The 26,649-nt window shown below is 42.8% G+C and overlaps 1 protein-coding gene across 1 annotated transcript; it reads right to left on the bottom strand.

Moving 5' to 3' along the window:
- Nucleotides 1-165: 165 nt before the first annotated feature.
- Nucleotides 166-26,626, bottom strand: efhc2 (EF-hand domain (C-terminal) containing 2). Its single transcript, XM_078262936.1, has 14 exons — nt 26,495-26,626; nt 23,973-24,123; nt 22,381-22,604; nt 18,791-19,042; nt 17,183-17,287; nt 15,156-15,294; nt 11,948-12,113; nt 10,866-10,993; nt 9,604-9,800; nt 9,286-9,419; nt 5,290-5,484; nt 3,833-3,925; nt 3,029-3,128; nt 166-341 (listed from the first exon to the last, which is right to left on the bottom strand). Exons 1-14 carry the CDS (start codon nt 26,624-26,626, stop codon nt 219-221), a joined length of 2,139 nt encoding a protein of 712 aa, XP_078119062.1. The 3' UTR covers nt 166-218.
- Nucleotides 26,627-26,649: the final 23 nt, after the last annotated feature.

Genomic DNA, 26,649 nt, shown 5'->3' with positions numbered 1-26,649 from the left:
GTTCATTACCGCCAAATTATTCACATACAAGAAAACAAACTTTCATTTCACAGACTACCCACCCGCCTGTAGTTTTACACATCTCCGTCACGACACACAATGAAAACACAGGCGTTGGTTAGCTGACGTTCCATGTTCTTTAATTGAGGAAAAAGCATGTGTGTGTGTGTGTGTGTGTGTGTGTGTGTGTGAGGTGAATTTCAACTCCCACTTTGTGTCTACGTGGCGGTTGTTGGGTCAGCGTTGTTGGAGGTAATGTTGAAAACATCCCTCAGAAGGGAAGAGTAGTTGACGTGCTTCACCGTAGCCCCACCGCCGTCAGACCTCGCATTCACATCGAACTGGAGACAGACGACAAGAATATACAAGTCACTGCACAACTCTGGCTACAGGTTCAGTGTTGACAATAATTATATTATTGTAGTCTCTACTTTAGATATTTAGTATTTGTTGCTCTCCTTTGTTATTGCTTCTCTGTGATAGATCTCTGCTTTATTTTAGCTATATTTGTCTTACTCTGTTTTATGTCCTTCATACAACTTGCTTGAAAAGCACCTTGTCAGTGTGTAACAAATGTGCTATGTAAATAACACTGCTTTGCTTAAACGTTTTAAAAATGAGGGTAGTGCTTAACCTGCATTAGACTGATTAAACCTTATATGGACAACACAAAAGAAATGTTTTAACATTAGCGGACAGGACGAGGGCGAGAGGCTGCGGTCCATCAAGACCAAAACCTGACGCCTCAAAAAATGCTTCTTCCCGACTGCAGTCGGCCCCATTAACAAGGCCCGGGATCCACACTGCCAGACAGACTTCTTTTTTAGGAGTCCAAGTCCGAGGGGGGCTGGGAACCCTATTGTAATCACTAAGATTATGCTTTTTCTTATTTTACCGTAGCCAAAAGTGACGTGCTGGGGAGGTGAAATTTAGTTTGGATTCACCTCTTAAACTAACGTGAGCAACTTCAATTTTTTAGGGTAGATGGACACTGACTCATACAACTCACAAACCAAAAAGTACACGTGGACCACTAGGTGGAACTATAATGACATTAAACGCGTTTTGCCCTATAACTCCCACGTTACACATCGCACATTTAAAAAAAACATTTACATACATATCCACGTTTGTTGAATCAAGCTGAATCACATGACATAGGCCACGCCCATTTCTGCAAAGAATGTTATTTGGACAATCACGAAATGTGCAAAACCTACTTTTTTTGAACTCCTCCTAGCGTTTTTACCCGATCTGCCTGAAACTTCATGAAAAGATCGGCCCTTAGGGGGCGCAATAATCAACGTAGACGTGTTTCGGACTGTAACTCAATGAATGTAAAAAGGAAATGTGCAATTGCAATTTACTACAGACCTTGCAGCTCAAGCCCCCGCAATTTTTCCTGATGCTTGCCTCGCTGCTGCCGCGCTTTGGGTTCTGCTTTTCGTGGGCTCCACGGTTCGTCGGGGGCGACTCGCGCCAGGAAGGCTTGGACCCCGTCAAGACTGCTTGCAGTTGTAGTTTATTGTTAAAACCGTTATATTGTACGTATTTCTTTATTTATGTTATTTCGTTTACACGTATTGTTTATTTTCCTATGTTTAAGTGTTATTTAAGTGTAATCATTTTCTGATTCTGATCAAATGCAATTTAGCTATTTCTTTAAAGGAGACTTTTTTGAATTGGTCCCAAGATTGTTAAATATAATAAATAGAAAGAAAATAATAGAGGTAATAGGAAAACTGGCAATACTAAACTGCATACGGATTGCAGCAAAGACCAAAAAGGCCCATCAGAGACCATCACAGGCCCAGTCAATCTGGGAAGGGCAACATGACATTCCTGTTGTGTCCGCCTCCCTGTGAGACGCAAAACTTATGACACCTCCAAAGATGCACAGGGTTCAGTGGCCATTTTCAGTTTCAGTTTTTTCGGGGGTTCACCTTGGAGCTTTTTAAGGGGGGCAGAATTGAGCAGAGAAGAAGCGACTACTTTGGGCTGAGAAAAGAGCAGCTGGAAACCGTGCCAGAGGAAAACAGAATTAAAGAAAGCACCGCGTCGGCATACACACACTCACAGATTAAGTCCACACTCATTCTGTGCATGCAAGCCTCCCTTTGTTGTCATGCCAAGGTTTATATCTCTGCTGCTCACCTGTTTCTGCTTAGACTCGGCTGTGGTAAAGCATGCTAAATTAGCATTACATTTGAAAGATAAAAACGCACGAGAGAAGAACAGAGGAGCTACTTCCTTCCTTTTTGACCACCTCTGTGTGTGTGTGTGTGTGTGTGTGTGTGTGTGTGTGTGTGTGTGTGCTTGTTTTACTATATTCGTGGGGTCCAAAAACCGGGGAATACAGTATATTTGTGGGGTCTGCACAGCCTTGTGGGGCCCAAAATGCTGGACCCCACAAGGTTAAAGGGCTGTTTGAAGGTTAAGACTTGGTTTTAGGATTAGGGATATAATCAGGTTCTGGTTAGGGTGAGGGTAAGGGTTAAGGTTAGGCATTTAGTTGTGATGGTTAAGGTTAAGGTAAGGGGCTAGGGAATGCATTATGTCAATGACAGGTCCCCACAAAGATAGTGAAACAAACATTTGTGTGTGTGTGTGTGTGTGTGTGTGTGTGTGTGTGTGTGTGTGTGTGTGTGTGAGAGAGAGAGAGAGAGAGAGAGAGTGTGTGTGTGTGTGTGTGTGTGTGTGTGTGTGTGTGTGTGTGTGTGTGTGTCGGTTGCTTTCTCTTTCATGTCATTTTCTGTGCACAATAAATTGTCCTCCTGTCCATTTGACCATTCCTTCCCACTCACTTGTTTCTGATTCTGCTTTTGACTCACTTATCCTCTGAGTCATACCAGGTAGGGGTAAAATGTAGATTCATTTTCAATTACAACTATTAAAACATCTGTGCATGCACTGGGAAATCACTTATTGTGCTTTTCTGATTCACTTCTAATCTAGAAAAGTTTTTTCTCTCCCCTACTTTTCTGCTGCCTTTTGTTTGACACGTTTTACTGTGGTTGCTCTCTCCTACCTTTAAGGTGTCTTCGGGCATCACTGGGGGAGCATGGTGCTCTACCCAGTTAATGCCAGCCAGGAAGGCGTGGTAGTCGATCTCGTCCCCATCTGCAAACCTACAGCGGACATGCATCCAGATTAGAAACAGGTGCATATTATTTAGAAATTAGAATAACAAAAATTATTATTCTGCTTGATTAAAATGAAGCTATTTTGCTTTCCTTCCAATGCGTCATTTTTTAGTGGTATTGGGTCTCAATGCTGGTTCAGAGTAGGGCTGGGACGATATGCTTTTGTCCCGATTAGATTCTTTCACGAGACATGGGCGCCGATTGGATTTGTATTGTGATTTTCATTTATCGTATTCTAGAAGTATTGCGATTCGATAGTATTGAGTATTGCTTTTTTTTTTCCTTCTTTATCAAAATCAAAAGTTGAATAATACACTTCGAGAGACAGTATATCATGAGCCATTTCTAAAAAAACTGATTGTTTTCTAAGAAGAATGAACATCACATGTCAGTCAGTCAGTCAGACATTAATTCCATCTGTAAAGAAGAATATAGGATGGATTTTCTGCATTTTCTGCTTTCGCTCTGTTTTGCTGGAAACAGATATGATGTAGTCGCCGTCGGCGATACCGTATAAACAGAAAATATGTAGGTCAATCATTGGCAAAAAATAAATAAATCCCAATTCTAGGGAAACTAGGGCTATACTTGACAATGAGTGGAAATGAATCATTCAAAATCATTCTGCAAACGCAGAGGGACCTTGAACTGTTCTACCCTGAACTGTGCGGTGATTAGTGGGCTCTTACACGCTGAGTAGACCTCCGAGCAGCGTCTCAGGCAGGGGGAGCTTGAAGGCCTTACAGATGGTCCTTGTCTCTTTGGTGGAGAGACGGCCGGTCCTGGAGACACAAAGAAAAGCAGAGACATGGGTATCCAATGAAGAAAAGAAAAAGAAAAAGAAAAAAAACACATCTGGCCACTTTATTTATTACTATTTGAATAAAGCTCAAAGAAAATACATATGGTCCTTAGAGGCTAGAATCTGCCCTAAACTGAAAACAATCCCCGCTTTAGGATATTTTTATTACCACTGAGCAGGATGTCACCATTAGTCAGTGCTGACAAGTTGAACACACAAGATCAGAGCAAAATTACCATCAGCAGCACAATAGTTGGACTTGGTTGATATTTTAAAAAGCTACCACTCTTATAGTCTGGATCAAAGGAAGTTCATTTCCAGGATAAAGCCTGACATCGGCTTTGCCCCCTCTCCTTCCTCTCTCTGTGTGTTGCTTTTCTCAAAATCCCTTCACTACGGGAAACAACAACAATCTTCGAGCTAGAAAGCTACACGCTGTATTGCTACGCTACGTATGCAATACAGTATAGCTGTATAGCTACACTACGTATTGGTATCGAACATGTTTTGCCGTAAGCACTACAGCTTCCATGCAGCGACTTTCACGTGTTAAGAAATACGTTGGGGGGGGTCCCATAGTTTCCGCTCCGTAGCAAAGATGGCGAAAACTGCAATTTGAGACACAGCAAAGAAGACCAAGAGCGCGTGTGTGTGTGTGTGTGTGTGTGTGTGTGTGTGTGTGTGTGTGTGTGTGTGTGTGTGTGTGTGTGTGTTAGGGCTGCACCATATGAGAATAATAAATAGATATTAAAGTGTTCTCAGTTCTGCTGCTTTCAGTAATAGGCTAAAATACAACAAATTGCTTGTTTAATTTAAAACAAATGAAAGGAAATCATTTCTAACATTCTTTAATTGAACAAATTGAACGTTGAATTAAACGTAAAAGGCAACACGAAAAAAAATGAGGAGTTTTAAAGTGCAGTTTTCTACTGATATTTTCTTTCAACTAACACAAAAACTCTCCGTCTTTTGCGATATGTTGCAGCCTTTTATGATGTGTTTACTGCGACAGTTGATATCGCGATAACGATAAAAAAAAAAGATATATTGTGCAGCCCTAATGTGTGTGTGTGTGTGTGTGTGTGTGTGTGTGTGTGTGTGTGTGTGTCCTCTGGCCTGCAGAGCTACATGCGATACAGGGTCCATCTGGTTCCAATGCTCCACTCTCACACGGCTGGAACTAATCGTCGCTCTGGGATATGTGGCCACTGACTGCACGATTGATGTCTTGTGACGCTACCTTTGTGTGTGTGTTTGTGTGCATTTCTGCTGCAACAGTATTTTGTCTTTGGCTAACGTCTGTGTGTGGGTGTGGCTTGTGTATATGTGTATGTGACCGCCTACTTCTGTTGGTCACGGTGTGTAAAGTCTCTGGCCATGTCAGGGAGCTCTTCAAAGTGCTTCTTCTTGAGGAAGTCCTGGGCCACAGCCAGCATCAGGCCCACGTCCGCCTCCGGCTGCGTGCACTCAGAGAAACATCGGCCCAGCATGAGCACCTCGTGCTCCGACAGACCACAGTCCAGGCCAGTCAGCAGGCCCCTGTGATGCACACAGGCACACATCAATTAAATAACACACACCGACTGATAGGACATACGTTAAACACATCTGGTGGTAGTGGTAACTACTGCTTGTTTTCAACCTGGAAACCCTATTTTCCTACGTATTTGCGACTCAGATTATTATTCTAAGTGTCTGACAACATTATGGAAACGATCCCTACAGATATAGACCTTTAAAACCTCTTTGAGACCTTTCTGTTTAACCAGAAACAGCTCTGAAGTCGCTAGCACTAAACCCACCAGACTCCATTTAAAAAAGCAATGCTTTTAGCGTGTATAGAGCCAACGTATTTTCACATGTACATCAGTTAACTATGTGTTTATTTCAACTAAAACTAGAGTTGTGATGGTTGGAAAAGTGGAATGTTGTCAGACACTTAGAATAATAATCTGAGCCTGTCAGCAGCAAAATGAGCACTTTTGTAAAGGTAAATACCAGCTGGACAATCACCCTATTAACTTACACTGTAGCTTGTTTCACCGCTGCCAACTTCAGCGATCTCTCTTAATACTGGACCAATGTCAAAGATTGTTGTTCCCATCAGTCACTTAGACACAAACACATAGGAACATAGGGTCCAGGTTGAAAAAAACAATATGTTACCCTTTAACTTCAGGCCCTGCTGCCACCTATTTGATTTGTTCTTCCTGGTTATGCACACATATATTTGATCATTACCATTATAATGTTAACAGAAATCTTCTCCGGGAACCATCACCTTATCGTGGTGGAGAGGTTTGTGTGTCCCTATGAACCTGAGGGCTGTGTTGTCTGGAGCTTTGTGCTCCTGGTAGGGTCTCCCAAGGCAAAGTGGTCTCAGGTGAGGGGCCAGACAAAGAATGGTTCAAAAATCCTATGAAAAATCGAGGAAGGGATGAAGTGACCCTGCCCGGAGGAAGCCCGGGGCCCCCGTCCGGAGCCAGGCCCAGATGGAGGGCTCGTCAGCGAGCGTCTGGTGGCCGGGTTTGCCACGGAGCCCGGTCGGGCACAGCCCGAAAAAGCTACGTGGAGGACATCCCTCCATCCCATGGGCCCACCACCTGTGGGAGGAACCGCTGGGGTCGGGTGCGCTGCCACATGGGTGGCAGTGAAGGTCAGGGGCCTCGACGGACCAGACCCGGGCAGCAGAGGCTGGCTCTGGGGACGTGGAATGTCACCTCTCTGTGGGGGAAGGAGCCGGAACTTGTGCGGGAGGTGGAGCGCCACCGGTTAGATCTGGTGGGGCTTACCTCTACGCACAGTCTTGGTTCTGGAACCATACTCCTGGATAGGGGTTGGACTCTTTTCTTCTCCGGAGTTGCCCAGGGTGTGAGGCGCCGGGCGGGTGTGGGGATACTCACAAGCCCTCGGCTGAGCGCCGCTACGTTGGAGTTTAACCCGGTGGACGAGAGGGTCGCCTCCCTACGCCTGCGGGTTGTGGGGGGAAAACTCTGACTGTTGTTTGTGCATATGCACCAAACAAGAGTTCAGAGTATTCGACCTTCTTGGAGACCTTGAGTGGAGTCCTGCATGGGGCTCCAGTCGGGACTCCATAGTTCTGCTGGGGGGACTTCAACGCGCACGTGGGTAATGATGGAGACACATGGAGAGCGTGATTGGGAGGAACGGCCTCCCTGATCTAAACCAGAGTGGTTGTTTGTTGTTGGACTTCTGTGCTAGTCATGGATTGTCTATAACGAACACCATGTTCGAACATAGGATGCTCATAAGTGTACTTGGTACCAGAGCACCCTAGGCCAAAGGTCAATGATCGATTTTATAATCGTTTCATCTGATCTGAGGCCATATGTTTTGGACACTCGGGTGAAGAGAGGGGCGGAGCTGTCAACCGATCACCATCTGGTGGTGAGTTGGGTCAGGGGGTGGGGAAGACTCTGGACAGACCTGGTAAGCCCAAAGCGGGTAGTGCGGAGTAAATTGGGAACGTCTGGAGGAGGCCCCTGTCCGACAGACTTTCAACTCACACCTCCGGCGGAGCTTTTTCGTGCATCCCTGTGGAGGCTGGGGGCATTGAACCCGAGTGGACAATGTTCAAAGTTTCCATTGCTGAAGCTGCGGTGAGGAGCTGTGGTCTTAGGGTCTTAGGTGCCTCAGGGGGCGATAACCCACGAACACCGTGGTGGACACCGGTGGTCAGGGAAGCCGTCCGACTGAAGAAGGAGTCTTTCGGGATATGTTATCCCAGACGACTCCGGAGGCAGTTGCAAGGTACCGAAGGGCCCGAAGGGCCTGAAGGGCTGCAGCCTCTGCCGTGAAAGAGGCAAAGCAGCGTGTGTGGGAGAAGTTCGGAGAAGACATGGAGAAGGACTTTCGGTCGGCACCAAGGTACTTCTGGAAAACCGTTCGCCACCTCAGGAGGGGAGCAGGGGGAACCATCCAAGCTGTGTACAGTAAGGATGGGACGCTGTTGACCTCAACTGAGGAGGTAATAGGGCGGTGGAAGGAGCACTTTGAGGAACTCTAAATCCGACTATGCGCCCTCTATGGTAGAGGCAGAGCTGGAGGATGAGGGGGGATTGGCATCAATTTCCCTGGTGGAGGTTGCTGAGGTAGTTAAACAACTCCACAGTGGCAAAGCCCCAGGTATTGATGAGATCCGTCCAGAAATGCTTAAAGCTCTGGGTGTGGAGGGGTTGTATTGGTTGACACGCCTCTTCAACATTGCGTGGAAGTCTGGGACGGTGCCTAAGGAGTGGCAGACCGGGGTGGTGGTTCCCCTTTTTAAAAAGGGGGACCAGAGGGTGTGTGCCAATTACAGGGGTATCACACTTCTCAGCCTCCCCGGTAAAGTCTACTCCAAGGTGCTGGAAAGGAGGGTTCGGTCGATAGTCGAATCTCAGGTTGAAGAGGAACAATGAGTGTGAAGCGGCTGGGATGAGGATCAGCACCTCTAAATCGGAGGCCATGATTCTCAGCAGGAAACCGATGGAGTGCCTTCTCCAGGTAGGGAATGAGTCCTTACCCCAAGTGAAGGAGTTCAAGTACCTTGGGGTCTTGTTCGCGAGTGAGGGGACAATGGAGTGGGAGATTGGTCGGAGAATCGGCACAGCAGGTGCGGTATTACATTCAATTTATCGCACCGTTGTGACGAAAAGAGAGCTGGAGCCAGAAGGCAAAGCTCTCAATCTACCGGTCAGTTTTTGTTCCTACCCTCACCTATGGTCATGAAGGCTGGGTCATGACCGAAAGAACAGGATCCAGGGTACAAGCGGCCGAAATGGGTTTCCTCAGGAGGGTAGCTGGCGTCTCCCTTAGAGATAGGGTGAGAAGCTCAGTTATCCGTGAGGAGCTCGGAGTAGAGCCGCTGCTCCTTTGTGTCGAAAGGAGCCAGTTGAGGTGGTTCGGGCATCTGGTAAGGATGCCCCCTGGGCGCCTCCCTAGGGAGGTGTTCCAGGCACGTCCAGCTGGGAGGAGGCCTCGGGGGAGACCCAGGACTAGGTGGAGGGATTATATCTCTAACCTGGCCTGGGAACGCCTCGGGATCCCCCAGTCGGAGCTGGTTAATGTGGCCCGGGAAAGGGAAGTTTGGGGTCCCCTGCTGGAGCTGCTACCCCCGCGACCCGACCCCGGATAAGCGGATGAAGATGGATGGATGGAAGATGGATGTTAACAGAAATGACATTTTATGATCTTACAAATGTATCAGGTGGATTTAAATTTGAGTTATTGCTCCAAATAAGTAGACTCATATCCTCCAATTCAGTACATATTATTGCATCTGGACAGATTGAACAATACCTATTTTTTCTGTATTATACTGTATATATATTACTGTACCTGAACGACTCATAGGGGATGAAGCCAGTGTTGCTGGGGTCACTGAGAGTCAGAAACTTCCTGATCTCACTCTGTTTCTCCTCCTGAATGGACCGTAGTTTACTGAGGATGTTTCCCACTTTGGCTTTGGGGAACTTTGGACAATCACACACAAACATGCAATCTTTAATCACGTACAGCATTAAGTAACACCAAAGAACGAAGGCTGTGTAATCACGTTAGCTCTAGCAACCTGCTCCAAAGACCACCAATGCCTGCGATTCCAAAACCTTCGATGCATAAAGCTTAGAAGAAACAAACAGTCAGTTCCCTCCCTACCTCCTCAGCATGTTGCTCCATGTAGTTCAAGGTGTATTCATCAGCATCCAGAAGTTGGAAGTTCCAATTGTTGATGCAGATGGTTGCTCCGACGTACATATCCTGAGCTGTAAAGTACTCGGACAGCTCGCTCTTAAACAGCTGCTGGCCTGGCTTCTTTACACGGCTGCGCTCCAGAAACTTACCACCCAGCACGCCTGGTGCAACATGTGTGAGAGAGAGAGGGAAGGATGATGTTGAAACATTAGAGATGTTCCGATACCAATACCCGTATCCTAACTGATACCGCCTAAATGCTGGTATCGGTATCGGCGAGTACTGGAGTTAATGCACCGATCCGATACCACGTAATAAAGCCCCCGAAGAAAATGTACTTTAAACCAAAAGACGCACAGACGAGTCCAAGCGATGTTTGACACTTTGAACACTTCTACTCAAAAAGAGAGTTTACGAAATTTTTATTTTAGACATTTATTTACTATTTTATTCATATATTACGCTACGTTTGTGAACCGAAGACTTCTGTAAACTCATTTCAAACACCAAAACAGTTGAGTGTAGGTTTGTTTTTCACAAGAGATTTGAGAAATATTTCAACTTTAGGGCCAAATTATGTCTTCATACGTTGCTCTGGAACTATTTTGGGCCTCGCTAAACAGACAGCTGAGTTTGTTCTGAACATTTTGATATGAAAAACACGGGGATCAGTTATTAATAATATATGTGTATTTTTAACACGCTGGTATCAGATCGGTAGTCGGTATCGGCCGATTCGCAAGTTCAGGTATCGGTACCGGGAAGCAAAAAATGGTACATGGAACATCTCTATGAAATATTACTCATTTTTTTATTTCACTGAAAAACAACTTGACAAGTAACTTGGTTCCTGGGCCACAGTTTAAAAGCACTGGCCTTTATTTTTTGGATTTTATGTTGGCAATATGTTTAACCTTTGTAACTACTCATATTGTTTTGTGTCTTATCATATTTCAATGGTTGGATATCTCATTTTGGAGCCATGCTGAACAGTCTTTGGACCTGTGACATACTACAAATAAAAATAAATACTGTCAGATACTGATTTACAGTGATGGGAATATCCCCTTCCATGAAAAAAAGTATGGCCTATGAACTAAACGTCATCCGTTTTCAAAAGATTCTGGAAATGGAAACCTAACCTAATGTTTACCATGAGAATCATAGATTTGCATCTCAAAGGAGGAGCAGTTGTGCTGCAGATATGGTCCAACGTTTTTTTTTACCTGAGTTCCTTTGAGAACGTTCATACACACTGATGGAGTCATCGCAGAGGTAGAAGGAGATGATGAACACGCGCTCGCTGTCAACTGGATCGTCGGTCACCATCTTGGCAGGGAACTTCAGCACATTTCTGTCGAGGCCACATTTAGGGGGACATACACACAGTAGAGTCAGGAGCTGACAATAACACACACACACACACACACACACACACACACACACACACAAGTTTGTGGCACTATCTTTGTGGGGACCCATCATTGACATAATACATTCCCTAGCCCCTTACCCTAACCTTAACCATCACAACTAAATGCCTAACCTTAACCCTTACCCTCACCCTAACCAGAACCTCATTCTAACCCTAATCCTCAAACCAAGTCTTAACCCTCAAACAGTCCTTTAACCTTGTGGGGTCCAGCATTTTGGCCCCACAAAGCTGTTGGTACCCCACAAGAATACTGGACTCCCGGTTTTTGGACCCCACAAATATAGTTAAACAAGCACACACACACACACACACACACACACACACACACACACACACACGTGTCATTTGATTGTGACTGTCTACCGACTACTGACTACCAGCGGTGGAAGAAGTATTTAGATCCTTTACTTGAGTAAAAGTACTAATACCACACTGTAAAAATACTCCATTGCAAGTAAAAGTCCTGCATTGAAAATGTTACTTAAGTAAAAGTATGTTAGTTTTATCAGGAAAATGTACTTAAAGTATTAAAAGTCAAAGTCCTCACTGCAGGAAATCTTCACGTTTTAGGAACTGGAAACGATCAATACAGTACTGTGTTTAAAGGTCTAATCATTTCAGCTGAAAAATCTTAATGTGTAAAGTAACTAGTAAATAAAGCCATCAGATGAATGTAATGGAGTAAAAAGTACAATATTTCTCTCTGAAATGTAATAGAGTAGAAAGTGGCATGAAAAGAAAAGACTCAAGTAAAGTACAAGTACCTCAACATTTGTACTTAAGTACAGTACTTGAGTAAATGTCTGAGTTACATTCCACCACTGAATGCAGAGAATATCTACCGGCTATACTGGTGACTACAACTCAACCAACCTGTCTTTCTCCATAAACTTGTGGAAATCTTTCTGCGGGGGCTTGGGCAGCAGGCCCTGGCAGGAGCTCAGCGAGTCCTCCTCGGAGCCAAAGCCATTGTAAGGGGGCACGGGCCTCGGGGGCTTTGGGGCCGGGGGAGCTTTGTACTGCACTGGGGTGAAGTCCTCTGTGTGGAAAGGAAGGAGAAAGAGAAGACAAAACACTTCAAAAGAAGAAAGGAAAAACCCAGGAGGAGAGCTAAAAATGATCAGAGGGCAGCAGGTAATCCATCCATGCAGGAGCACAGCAGCCCAGGTCTGACCTCTGACCTCGCAGAGTCAGACAGGACCCTCCATCACTGGGGGGTCTGCCTGCTTTACTGCTGTGACTAATGAAGGGAGCCCCTAAAAGCAGCCCAGGGTGGCAGACACATCCAGGACCAGCTTGGGTTTCTCATCTTGCCGTGTTTTACCTTGCTTTGTGGAAGACTTAGGCTACATTTACATTGCTACATTTTGGTTTAAAAACAAATATCTTCTGCCATGTCTTCCCCTCTCATTCCCCCTGCTCTGGCGTTCCCCCTCTCATTCCCCCTGCTCTGGCGTTTCCCCCTCTCATTCCCCCTGCTCTGGTGTTTCCCCCTCTCATTCCTCCTGCTCTGGCGTTTCCCCCTCTCATTCCTCCTGCTCTGGTGTTTCCCCCTCTCATTCCCCCTGCTCTGGTGTTTCCCCCTCTCATTCCTCCTGCTCTGGCGTTTCCCCCTCTCATTCCTCCTGCTCTGGTGTTTCCGAGCCCCTAAACCGGAGACATTTGGAAACACTTCTGACCCGGTTTGGTTTGGAATCTGCGGGATTGTCTTGCCGTCTCAACGGCCGCAAAAGGAGACCTTTGGCAAAGCCGACACTGACGCTAATGTTTCTCTGCCTGATTGGGTCTTATCTCCTTATATGGACTAAGCTACTAACGTTACCATTGCAACTACCAGCAGCAGTCGGAGTCTAAACGCTGCCTCCTGTTAATGCCCAGTATACCAGAATGTTGATGAGATATTTTATTTAAATAGTGTTTAAACTAAAATTAGTTAGATATTAGTTAGATTAGTTATTCTACTGGAGCTGAAAACACGTGTGCACGGAGATCGCTTTTGGCTCAAAACGTAGCAATGTAAATGTAGCCTTAGGTGAGCGTATTTGGCTGGCCTCAAGAAAATGCAATGTTTTTCAGTTAAAAAAAGAATGCTATTTCCCCATAGATTTGATGTCCCTTTGTGGGTTTTTGTGTCTCTTTGTAGCCAGCTTGTGTCTGTTTTGGTCCTATTTGTTTTATTTAGGGTTGTTTTGGGTCTCTGTGGTCATTTGGCGTCTCGTTGTAGTCGGTTTGTGTCCCTTTGTGGTAGTTTTACGTCTCTTTTTCACATCACTGTGGACCGGTATTTTCACCATATCTGTGAGCATATCTATCTATAGCAGATAATACATAAATAACATTCAAAATGCTTAAAGACAAAACTTGCTGAAGAAGTCCAACCACAATCATTAGATCTGATTAAAGTCTTGTAGTTACATTCATTCGGCTTAGGTGCTGCCCAAAATGGCTCGGGTGCTGCACCTAAACCTTAGAATGGCAGGAAAAAAACCCTGTCTCGTGGTCCCCAGTGCCTGTTACCGTGGTGGCAAGAAATACCGGTGCTGTATCTGTTGTCAGGCGGACAGTTCTGCTGAACTCTGGAATTGTTTTTTATATCCACTGACCAAGGAGTGACCGAGGTGAACAGAACATTGTATAGGCTACTAAGGTTGCTTTCACACCTGAGCTGTTTGGTCCGTTTTAACCGAAACCCTGGAGCGTTTCTTCGGATAGTCCGGTTGGTTTGGAGGCGGTGTGAGTCTAAAAAACTCTAAAATATTAGAAACACTAAAGCAGAACCAGAAAACCAATGACATTATAAATTCATATTTATAAATGTTGTGTTCCATTATTTCTAAAACCAGTGTTGGAAATTGTTCCCAATCACGGAAATAGTGCACTTGATAGTGTGTTTGCCATTTTGTAGTGGTGTTTGAACACTCATCTCATTAACTATATAGCCCACTATAAAATACCCACAATGCACAGCTAATTTGAGTGTACATACGATGGTCCCTACATTTTACTCCCGTATACCACAATGCAACGCGGTCGTGTTTTCCCGGAGGAGAAGAAGAAGCAAAAGCACCCGTAAAAACTGAAAAGGAAAAATGGAGCGGGCTTTGGTTTCCAAACAGTGGAAATGTAACAAGCAACATATATAATATACAACCTTTTACTATTCTCCTGAGTGCTCGGTTTGTTTCAGGGAAGTATATATAAGTAATATGTTTCAGTTTGTTTACATGATGCTGGACGCGCCCGCCTCCGTCACACAAATAACCGGCGCATCTACTGACAAACAATATTTTTCAGTGTAGTGTCCAAAATCTTGTTTAGCCGTTCCTTATATAGTTCACTATGTAATAAACACTATATAGGGACTAGTGAGTGAGTGAGTGACTGAGTGAATGATGGAACGGTTTCGAACACAAGTTTCACTTGGATTTTCAGTCCAACAGACCAACGGCCGCTTCGACAGCGTGACATTTGTTTACAATGTTTGGTGCGTTTGACAAAGTGCAGTGTGAACGCAAACCGAAACCAAATAAAGAAATGCAACAATGTTGTAACTTCAGCCCCGGATTGTACTGAGTCTACCGAACAACGGGTGTGAAAGCGATCTGAGTAAGCTCATTCAGTTGTTACAGAAGAAATGGGCAAATTTTTTGTTGTACTTCATCCTCTGACCAAAAGTCTGCCATTAGTCTCAGGAATCAGTATTGCAGGAAGGCAACAGCTCTTGCTGGTGCTTGCGTTCACTGCCCCTAAGTGTTCAGATGAAGGCATTGCAGGCATGGCCATCCGATTACAGATACAGGATAATTCAGCTGAAATGTCACACTGTGATTAGAAAAGGAAACGCCAGTGTGAATGTACATATTATTTAGTTTATTTAGTTACATAAGATCAGGTTTTTGTTACACATATAAAACACTTTACTGTAAATACAAGGTATTCTTCCTTTGATTAATAATTTAGTAAAAACATAACAAAAAGATATACCCTGTGAATTGTTTTAAACCTGCCTATTCTGTCTGAAGAAGCAGTACACACGTCTGAAAGCAATACAGATATAAAAGAAACAATTGTATGTGGTTACCTATGCCGTATTTGGAGCGGTAGTAGTCTTTGGTGAAGTCATCACAGTCAGCGATGATCAGCCTCCTGCCCCACACACTCACCTCCCGTCCTATAGTCAGGTCACAGTCCTTATAAAAATCCTCATTGACTGCTCCTGTCTGCGAGAGAGAGAGCGAGAGAGAGAGACAGAGAGAGAGAGAGAGAGAGAGAGAGTGACAGAGAGAGAGAGTGACAGAGAGAGAGAGAGAGAGCGAGAGAGAGATTGAGAGAGAGAGAGAGAGAGCGAGAGACAGAGAGAGAGAGAGAGACAGAGAGAGAGACAGAGAGAGACAGAGCGAGAGAGAGAGACAGAGACAGAGAGAGACAGAGAGAGAGAGAGAGAGAGAGAGAGAGAGAGAGAGAGAGAGAGAGAGAGAGAGAGAGAGAGAGACAGAGAGAGAGACAGAGAGAGAGAGAGAGAGAGAGACAGAGAGAGAGAGAGAGGGAGAGAGAGACAGAGCGAGAGAGAGAGACAGAGAGAGAGAGAGAGGGAGACAGAGCGAGAGAGAGAGACAGAGAGAGAGACAGAGAGAGACAGAGCGAGAGAGAGAGACAGAGAGAGAGACAGAGAGAGAGACAGAGAGAGAGAGAGAGAGATGAGAAGAAGAGGGGAGAATAAGATCAGTGGAAAAACCACATCTAAAACTTGTTTGAACTTTTTGAATTCAGCGGTTAACGTACATGAATAAGTTATATAAGAGCTGTAACAATTCCAAATGTTACCGTACAATTAGTTGTCTAAGAAATAATTGCAATTAACAATATCATTTGTCTCTTTCAGTTGTGAATGAATCCCAGGATACATCTTTTGGTTATATCCCTGTTATGTGACCCAGATAATGTAGCAACACAGGTACACAGCCTATAAAGTAAACCGCGCCTCGTTATTATCATAAAACACTGTATTATTTTCTTAAATAAACATAAAACTGACAATTACTGTACCATCAACATTCATTCCCCTTAGGACCGTAGCTAATGTTAGCGATTGACTGCGGTTAAACAAAGAAAGGGCGATTATGTAAAAAACAAAAAATGCGATTAGACAATGATGTAATAATTATTTGTTACAGGCCGAGTTATATGGTTTATGGATACGTTTAGACTGCATTAATGTTAATGAACCTGGTGGAGTCAAAATTCCCTGTTTAATTTCAGTCAGAATGGTCTTTAGGTACAAGCTCGCCCTATACACTTTAATGGCTAAAGTTCTTCCACAGCAAACTACTTCATGGATTCATAGTTTTTTTGTTTTTTTTTGGGGGGGGGGGGGGGGGGGGCATCCCTACACTGTTGCCACTCAGTTTAAAGCACACTATTGTCTGAAAGAGAGCTCTTCAACAGGGGGTCCGGGACCCCTAGGGGGCCCTCAGAGTTGCCGCAGGGGAGCCACCACATTATTGTTATAATAAACCCAACATATTATTTGTAAAGATACATCTTTTATACATTTACACAACATTGACGCTAGGCTTACTGGCCTGTAGGTACGGTAGCCGTCCACAGATGCAGTTAAGCTTAAGGATTCACCGTTCCACATTTAACATATGAAATAACTGAATATGTCAACAGTTACTATTTTAATAGCTTAGTATTGTATGCACCATGAAAAGGTATATCTGAAGGCTCTAGGCCAGCCTATACGTTATTGTAGGCCCAGTTTAATATGCAGCTTAATTTTATATATATATATATATATATATATATCTATATATATATAGATAGATATATATAGATATACATAAACAGTAGCCTAAGGGGTCCCTGCTTCGTCTCCTTTTCAGCTGAGGGGTCCTTTCCTTGTCCTAAAAACGTTGAAGACCCCTGGTCTAAAGTATAACTGTATGCTGTAGCATTAAAGTTGATATCAACTAAATTGGAATTGGAACAGAATTTGAACTTAATCTGTCAAGGGTCCCATTTTTTTTGTATGCCGACTGTCGGTACTTGAGCCTCAAATAGCATTTAGTTTATTTCAATTGTTTTTGTGGCTGACACAGGACATACTTTGAGGCTGTCCAGTATGTAGCGTTTCCCCTGTTTGGAAGAGTCAAACACATTGAGCACTGTGCGGTCCGTGAGCTGTCCAGGCTGCTTCATTCGGACTGAATGCTACAGGGAAATAACAAACACACAAAAAAAAAAAAACATTACACAAGAGCTTCACACAACTGAGCAAAATCCTGCACACATCTGGAAAAAGAGAGAGAGAGAGAGAGAGAGAGAGAGAGAGAGAGAGAGAGAGAGAGAGAGAGAGAGAGAGAGAGAGAGAGAGAGAGAGAGAGAGAGAGAGAGAGAGAGAGAGAGAGAGAGAGAGAGAGAGAGAGAGACAGAGAGAGACAGAGAGAGAGAGAGAGAGAGAGAGAGAGACAGAGAGAGAGAGAGAGAGAGAGAGACAGAGAGAGAGACAGAGAGAGAGAGAGAGAGAGAGACAGAGAGAGACAGAGAGAGAGAGAGAGAGAGTTAGAGGCAAACTAATAAACACACACATGTACATTTTTACTTTTCTTTTACCAGGATTGTATGTTGATAAGGCGGTTTACCCTTACTGCACATATTATGACGACTATTATGATGTGTTGTCCAACGGGCAGTGTGCAAATTTGTTTGTCTCTGCATGCATGAGCATGTCCATGCAGAGTGATGCAACAGTCTGTGTCTGTGTACTTTATGTGTGTATGTATGTATGTATGTATGTATGTATGTATGCAATATATTGGGTTGAATTCTTTTAAACAGCAGATATTGTTTGTTTGTCCGAGACAAATTTTCTTCGGGACAGTTAAATCTATCTCTTAATAGAATAAAGAGACAGTTAAGAAGTGGTCCGTCTTTGAGGACGTGGTGATTTCCCATTGGCTGGTGGATGCCGGTCAACCTTTAGGACTGACATTTAATAAATAATATAAATAAAGGCATCACAACTAACCAAATCACTATCTATACACACACACACACACACACACACACACACACACACACACACACACGATGGAGGCCTGGCTGTCTTTCAAGATGAATTAGGTTTCCATCAGTAACTGGAGGAGAAAGCCAAAATGCTTGAGGGAGACTGGATGCTACAGCCGTGCTGTCAGACTGAATGAGGGAGGGATGGTGGGAGGAAGATGCAAAGAAGTCACCCAACCAGAAGGAGAGGCACCGCTGCTGCATGCCTCTAGTTTTGGAATGACCATCTTTATGTCAAAACGTGCAAATGGACAACATGCGAGACAAGCTGTGAAACACATTCTGCTACATCCGTGTTCTCCCTAAATGTTCCTCGCCACCCCTGAGAATTTATCAAATGTTCTGACATTTCCAGTCTAGCACGTTCCATACTATATTCCCGAGTATTCAGGGATTTCCATAACCTGTGTGTTTTTCCTAATTACTCTCTTGTTTCTTTCATAATTAAAATAATATGCAAGTGGCTGGAAGATTTGCTTCACTCACAAGCCAAAAAAACAACAATGGTAATCTATTGGGCTGGTCAAATTTGAACATTCACTATAGCCATTTGGCTGGTGGACAAAAATGTTAATTTTGAACCCTGCTCTCTGCACTCCCATGGCCAAGGGACACACTTGTTGAACAGATCCTACCGCGGTGCCTCACCTTGGGTAGTTTGCTGCGGCGTAGGAATTTGGCCGCAGTATCCCTCCCAGAGTTTGGGGGGATGATCTCCAGGATCTCTATGGTGTTATCAGCGAGAAAGTAGTGCAGTACGAGTTCCCGGAGGTCCCCGAACACGCTCTCCGAGTCGTCCCAGAAGCACTTGAAGCGCAGGACTTCGCCTTCGTGGTCCAGGAACTGCTTCAGCGTGTCGCGCCTCTCGTACGGCCGGAGTGGCGTCATGCTTTTCTCAATCTGGAGGAGGTGGGAGAGTTTAGATTAAGATTTAGTTTGGTTGTTTTTTTTTTTATCTCCAACAATCAGCATTATGGAGCCCCTAAGGGGACATGACATGACTTTTTTTTTTTTCTGGTGCTCACAAGATACTTTCGCTGCGACGTGTAGTTACATTTTTCAAGAGGTGCATGTCACGCTACGGTGTACGGTCCGGCGTAGACGCAGAGGGGTCTGCGCGGGTACGCCGTCAATTTGACGCAGAAGTATAAAACGGCCTTAAAGGGACTTGACATGACTTTTTTTTTTTTTCTGGTGCTCACAAGATACTTTCTGGTGAGCACGCAAAAGTTTCTCGTGCTCACAAGAAACCAATCTAAGACTGGCAAAATGATGCTAACAAAGTACTGCTAACGCCATGTGGCTAAAGTTGATATTTCACATTCACAGCATGAAATCAGTTAACAGTTAACTTATCATCTTTAAGTTTGTTAAAGACACTATCGGGAACATTTCATTGCGTTTCTAAGGAAGATGAATACCACCTCCTTGGTCGTTCTGACTGCTACTCAGATTGGTTTCTCGTGTGCACCAGAAAAAACTATGTAATTCCCATGTCCCTTATGAGTACAACATACTTTAAAAAAACACCAAATAAAACACAAATATAAAACACAAATATCCAATCAATCCGATTCCATCAAAGAACAAAAAAAGGATGAGTTCCAGGAGGAGAAGAAAGAAGCATAATGCTTATAAAGTCCTGCCCCTACTTTACAAAATAATATATTATAACAGAATAAAAATCATAAAATGTACCTCTTAAATAACACTCCCCTTTCTCTATCCTTGAACAGTGTTCCTATAGTTATCTGGTAAACATTGTTTCACTTTAAACATAAGTTTTCAATTTAACAATGTCCATACATTTCAAACAATTGCAAATTCAAAAACACATGATTAGTCCTGATACTTTTATTATATATATTTCCCCAAACTGCCACACAATATAAAAGATGTGGTCAAACAAAGTATGTAGTGTTTCCTGGTTCAAGACGTATCTAGTTTTGCTCAATGCTCCTAGCCATCCTCATGCACCGATATTTAATGTGGGGCTTCAAGCACAGCTTGTGCAATTGTTATGGCAATTACATTGTTCAAGGGGTACGTATCAGTGTTCTTAATTGGGCATCAGTAACATTTAACAGAGCAGCAATGTTGAAGCAATTAGTTGATTAAATGTAATCCAAAAAAAATACAAGAACACATGAATAAATCTCCTCTAAAAAAACATTTGTTTCCTCCAATTTGAGGATTGAGTTTTATATCCTTAAACTAAAATAAACTAAATATTTGTGGGGTTTTGTACAGTTTCCTCGGACAAAATAGACAGCTTTAAAACATGAGTTTGAATAATATACATGTATGTCAGACTTCTGTAATGTCTGAAGTAGCCTACAAGATGCTAACGAGAGACTACTGCAATGTCTGAAGTAGCCTACAACATGCTAACGAGAGACTACTGTAATGTCTGAAGTAGCCTACACCATGCTAACGAGAGACTTCTGTAATGTCTGAAGTAGCCTACAAGATGCTAACGAGACACTACTGTAATGTCTGAAGTAGCCTACAAGATGCTAACGAGAGACTACTGCAATGTCTGAAGTAGCCTACAAGATGTTAACGACAGACTACTGTAATGTCTGAAGTAGCCTACAAGATGCTAACGAGAGACTGCGGTAATGTCTGAAGTAGTCTACAAGAACCTGCTAACGAGAGACTACTGTAATGTCTGAAGTAGCCTACAAGATGCTAACGAGAGACTTCTGTAATGTCTGAAGTAGCCTACAAGATGCTAACGAGAGACTACTGTAATGTCTGAAGTAGTCTACAACAACCTGCTAACAAGAGACTACTGTAATGTCTGAAGTAGCCTACAAGATGCTAACGAGAGACTTTTGTAATGCCTGAAGTAGCCTACAACATGCTAACAAGAGACTACTGTAATGTCTGAAGTAGCCTACAACATGCTAACGAGAGACTACTGCAATGTCTGAAGTAGCCTACAAGATGCTAACGAGAGACTACTGTAATGTCTGAAGTAGCCTACAACATGCTAACGAGAGACTTCTGTAATGCCTGAAGTAGCCTACAAGATGCTAACGAGAGACTACCGTAATGTCTGAAGTAGCCTACAACATGCTAACGAGAGACTTCTGTAATGTCTGAAACTACAAGAACACATGAAAATCTCCCCCCTAAAAAAAACCAAAAAAAACCCACAAATATTTGTTTCCTCCAATTTGAGGATCCACAATTCTGTTTTATATCCTTAAACTAAAATAAACTAAATATTTGTGGGGTTTTGTACAGTTTCCTCGGACAAAATAGACAGCTTTAAAACATGAGTTTGAATAATATACATGTATGTCAGTATTTTTTGGATGTTTAATAGACTAAATAAGTAATCAACCATTTGATTTACAGCAAAGGGAATATGTCATTATCATTAACATTTTATAGACTACAGCATTAACCCTCTGAGGTCTAAAGACATTTCTATTTAGATATATCCCTGATCAGAAAAAAAAACCATCAATCAGAACTGTTATTATTTGGAAAAGGCTGAAACTTTTTCTTGTTTTTAAAGATATTTTTGGCTTTGCAATTTTAATGCAAAATCAAAACTTGATTCTGTCATTGTTATATTTAAGAGAATGTTTAAAGTGCCCATATTATGAAAAAAAATCACCTTTTCTGGGATTTTTGGGTGTTATTTTGTGTCTCTGGTGCTTCTACACGCGTACACACTTTGAAAAAAACCCATCCATGCTGTTCTGAGTGAGATACGGTTTCTGAATGTGTCCTGCCTTCAGTCTCCGGGTGAGCTGGTCAAAATAGGCACGGCTTGTGACGTCACAAGCCGAAACGAGCTGGCTAACCGCGAACGTTAGCTCATAGCATTAGCGTTAGCGTTAGCATACCCTCATTTAGAAGTCTCCCAGCTAATCCTGCCTTGTAACTGACCGAAGTTGGAGAAATAGCCTTTCTTTTACTGTCTATGGAGCTAGCTAGCTGACATGATCTACATCTGAGCTACTGAGCATGTGCGAGTGCAATCAAAGATAGTACAGAAGAAGTAGCTGAAAAGAGGATCTGCAGCAGTGAGAGAGAGCTGTGCAGTACAACAACAATATGGTGTTTTTTGAAAATTAAACCATGTAAACCTATTCTGGTACAACCTTAAAATACAATTATGAACCTGAAAATGAGCATAATATGGGCGCTTTAAAGAAAACGTAAAAACCTGAAAAAAAAAAGAAAAGAAAAAAAGAAGAGTCAGGACTCCCGATACCTACCTGTTCACGGAGGTTGCTGTAGGGGTCAGCAGGTACGGCAGCTGGGTTGTTCAGGCGCACCCCAAGTTTTGAGAAAAAGTTCCTGGTAAAAGTGTCACAGTTGGTCACAGTGAATGTGCGTGAGTACAGCACCATCTGTTGGTCTAAGTTGAAATGGAAAATGTTGTAGAACTGGTCATCATTTGGGGGAGGCAGTGGGACACGCTGGCGGCGAATAAATGTTCCTGCCACGAGAAACAACAACACAGCAATGGTAAGGGACACGTATTAAAATACTTATCATCATATGTCAGATGTGAAGTCTGCTTACTTCGGGTAATTGATCGTTTAGTAGGGGGGGGGGACAAAGTCGATACAGCATAGTATCGCGATATTTTCCGTGGCTATACTGTATCGATACACAGACGCAAAGTATTGATCTATTATTATATATGTGTGTTGGTCAGTTTGTCTGCTTGACAATCCCATTCTGCAGCAATACAACTGAAGTGAGATGAACAAACAGAGCACTTTATCTCTTTAGATAAAACAACATCTTGACAAAGTTTCCTTATGGGGACATTATTTGAAATTGGGAACAATTTGAAGTTGGAAAAAAGGTAATAAATTGCAATATATCGCAATAATATCGTATCGTGATGTAAGTATCGTGATGATATCGTATCGTGAGGCCTCTGGTGATTCCCAACCCTATCATTTAGGCCAGGGGTCTTCAACGTTTTTTAGGCCAAGGACCCCTAACCTGAAAGAGTTAGGGGTCTTTATATTGTATAAAATTGAGTTGCATAATAAACTTGGCCTACATTAACATGTGGGCGGCTTAAAGCCTTTACACATACCTTTTTTATGGTGCCCTACAATACTACAAAGCTTCTGTTTACATTATTCCTTTATCATCATGTTTTAATGTCAAACATACATGTGGAAGGCACAGTGAATCCACAAGCTTACCTGTATCTGTGGATGGCTCCCATAGCGGCTACTTTACAGGCCAGTAAGCGTATAATGAATGTTGTTGAGTTTGTTGTTGTCTTTCTCAAATATGCAGATTGATCTTTGCTAATAATATGTTGGATTCATGTTATTATGTATCTGTGGATGGCTCCCATAGCGGCTACTTTACAGGCCAGTAAGCGTACAATGAATGATTAAAGCTATAGTGCGTAGTTTCTGTCGCCCCCATGACAAATTCTAAGTAATGACAACAAAACTGTCGGTGCGTCCACATGATGTCAAATCTGATGTTTTATTATAAAGTAAACTAGCCAACAATATAACGGCCTACAAGTCCAGCTGAAATGATTAGACCATTAAACACACAGCTGTTTGGATCCTTTACACTTTCTACAATGGGAGGATTTTCCTGCATTGAGTACTTTTACTTTTAATACTTTAAGTTATTTGCATTTGATTACTCACATACTTTTTCTTAAGTAACATTTTCCATGCAGGACTTTTACTTGTAACAGAGTATTTTTTTTACAGCTTGGTATTAGTACTTTTACTTAAGTAAATGAATACTTCTTCCAACACTGCATGTGAGCTACATTCATTACAATCAATAGACTTTTCACGTGATGTATCACACACACCTTGAGGGATGCCACTGTTCTTGTACTCCGGTTCCACCACCTTTATGGTGTCATCTTCCAGGTAGAAGTAGATGTTAAACTTCCTGATTCGGTACGTCTCGTCTCGGGCCTCAGGCACAGCTTCCTGACAGTATGCTTCAAAACACAGAGCCTGGAGGGGCAAAAAGAGCATTTTGAGAATGTGAGAGAGGTGCGTCGGAGGGGGACAAGCAGGTAAAAAGTTGCAGTCCTGCACACTGTCTAACTTGCAAAAAATATAGAGTTTATTAGTAGGCAACGTTTCGGTAATAGACAATTTGCCTGAAGATGGTCTACAGGGTTTTCCCTGCCATTCTAAGGTTTAGGTGCAGCACCTAAGCCGGATGACTACCTAAAAGACTTTTATCAGATCTAATGATTGTAGTTGGACTTCTTTAGCCAGTTTTATCTTTAAGCTTTTTGAGTTTTATTTATTTATTCTCTGCTCTAGCTTTTCCAACATTTTAGACACAGATATGGTGATAATAAAGGTCCAAAATGATGTGAAAAAGTGACGCAAAACTACCGCAAAGAGACACAAAACAACCCCAAAGGAAACACAAATGACCAATCGCGAACGACGAACGCCGTGCTTGAGCTATGTTACTGGTTACTGGTTGCACAGCGTTTGTCGTTCAACTGGTCGTGACTGTTTTCTCAAGATGGCGCCTGCCTGTATACGTGAACGGTACTGTCTTTCTAAACTATCTTTTTTAATGAACTGGCTGTACACTTGCATAGTTTGCTCCTGTTTACATGTAGGGACCCTCATTATGCTACCGTGGAAGTGTGGTGATATTTTGAGCCTTGTTAGTGGTGTAGAAATAGAGATTTATTTTTACTTTACCCTCTGCCCTGACGACTAGCGTTATAAGCTAATTAGCGGTTTGTGCTAAAACTGGTCACATTCGATTAGCATGAAAACATATCCCAGAGAACGGTCGACCTGGTACACGTGTTATTAACCCCTAGGTTGTCCTTAAACACAAATATGAAAATATAAATGCTATGAAATCATTGGTAAAAAAACTAAAACACAACATGCTTTAAACTAAAGCCACTGCTAAATATCAGTTGGAATTTGTTTAAATTAGACATCCATATAACCAGTTATCCATGCAACTGATAGTTCAGTTAATTTAGTTTTGTTTGTTGTGTCGAACATGTTAACAAGGATAAATAGAAACATGTGTACATGCTAGTTAGCTATTTAGCTCAGGAACATGTGTACATGCTAGTTAGCTGGGGAACATGTGTACATGCTAGTTAGCTAGTTAGCTCTGGAACATGTGTACATGCTAGTTAGCTGGGGAACATGTGTACATGCTAATTAGCTAGTTAGTTCAGGAACACGTGTACATGCTAGTTAGCTCAGGAACATGTGTACATGCTAGTTAGCTAGTTAGCTCAGGAACATGTGTACATGCTAGTTAGCTGGGGAACATGTGTACATGCTAGTTAGCTGGGGAACATGTGTACATGCTAGTTAGCTAGTTAGCTCTGGAACATGTGTACATGCTAGTTAGCTGGGGAACATGTGTACATGCTAATTAGCTAGTTAGCTCTAGAACATGTGTACATGCTAGTTAGCTGGGGAACATGTGTACATGCTAATTAGCTAGTTAGCTCAGGAACATGTGTACATGCTAGTTAGCTCAGGAACATGTGTACATGCTAATTAGCTAGTTAGGTCAGGAACAAGTGTACATGCTAGTTAGCTCAGGAACATGTGTACATGCTAGTTAGCTAGTTAGCTCAGGAAAATGTGTACATGCTAGTTAGCTCAGGAACATGTGTACATGCTAATTAGTTAGTTAGCTCAGGAACATGTGCAAATGCTAGTTAGCTCATGAACATGTGTACATGCTAGTTAGCTAGTTAGCTCAGGAACATGTGTGCATGCTAGTTAGCTCAGGAACATGTGTACATGCTAATTAGTTAGTTAGCTCAGGAACATGTGCAAATGCTAGTTAGCTCATGAACATGTGTACATGCTAGTTAGCTAGTTAGCTCAGGAACATGTGTGCATGCTAGTTAGCTCAGGAACATGTGTACATGCTAGTTAGCTGGGGAACATGTGTACATGATAATTAGCTAGTTAGCTCAGGAACATGTGTAAATGCTAGTTAGCTCATGAACATGTGTACATGCTATTTAGCTAGTTAGCTCAGGAACATGTGTACATGCTAGTTAGCTCAGGAACATGTGTACATGCTAGTTAGCTAGTTAGCTCAGGAACATGTGTACATGCTAGTTAGCTCAGGAATATACATGTACATGTATGTGTGTACATTTGAAGACAAACAAAACACAAACAAAATCCTCAGTAAACATATCTTCCAAAATTCCAGTAACTGATTCAAATAAGGATTTCCATGTTCAAAAAGATGTAGGAACAAGTTTAAAAAAAAGTTCTGGTCCCACGCCCTTTTACTATTTTTTAATCAACTTCTATGGACAAAAATATGTGTTTATAGCCGGGGAGGTAAAACTACTGAATTCACCTGTTTGTCGAAGGCTAGCCATGATGGCAGAGGACTGCCCCGGCCCTTGGGGTATACAGAATACTTTGGTTTAATCTTCTGGCCGCCTAGCAGCTCTCCTCCAATGCCTGGCTTCTCACAGCCCACCAGCATAGGGATGCCATTGGAATAGTCAA

Source organism: Sander vitreus, chromosome 11 (genome assembly GCF_031162955.1).
Source record: "Sander vitreus isolate 19-12246 chromosome 11, sanVit1, whole genome shotgun sequence".
Classification (NCBI taxonomy): Eukaryota; Metazoa; Chordata; class Actinopteri; order Perciformes; family Percidae; genus Sander; species Sander vitreus.
This window is presented reverse-complemented; position numbering and strand designations above follow the sequence as displayed.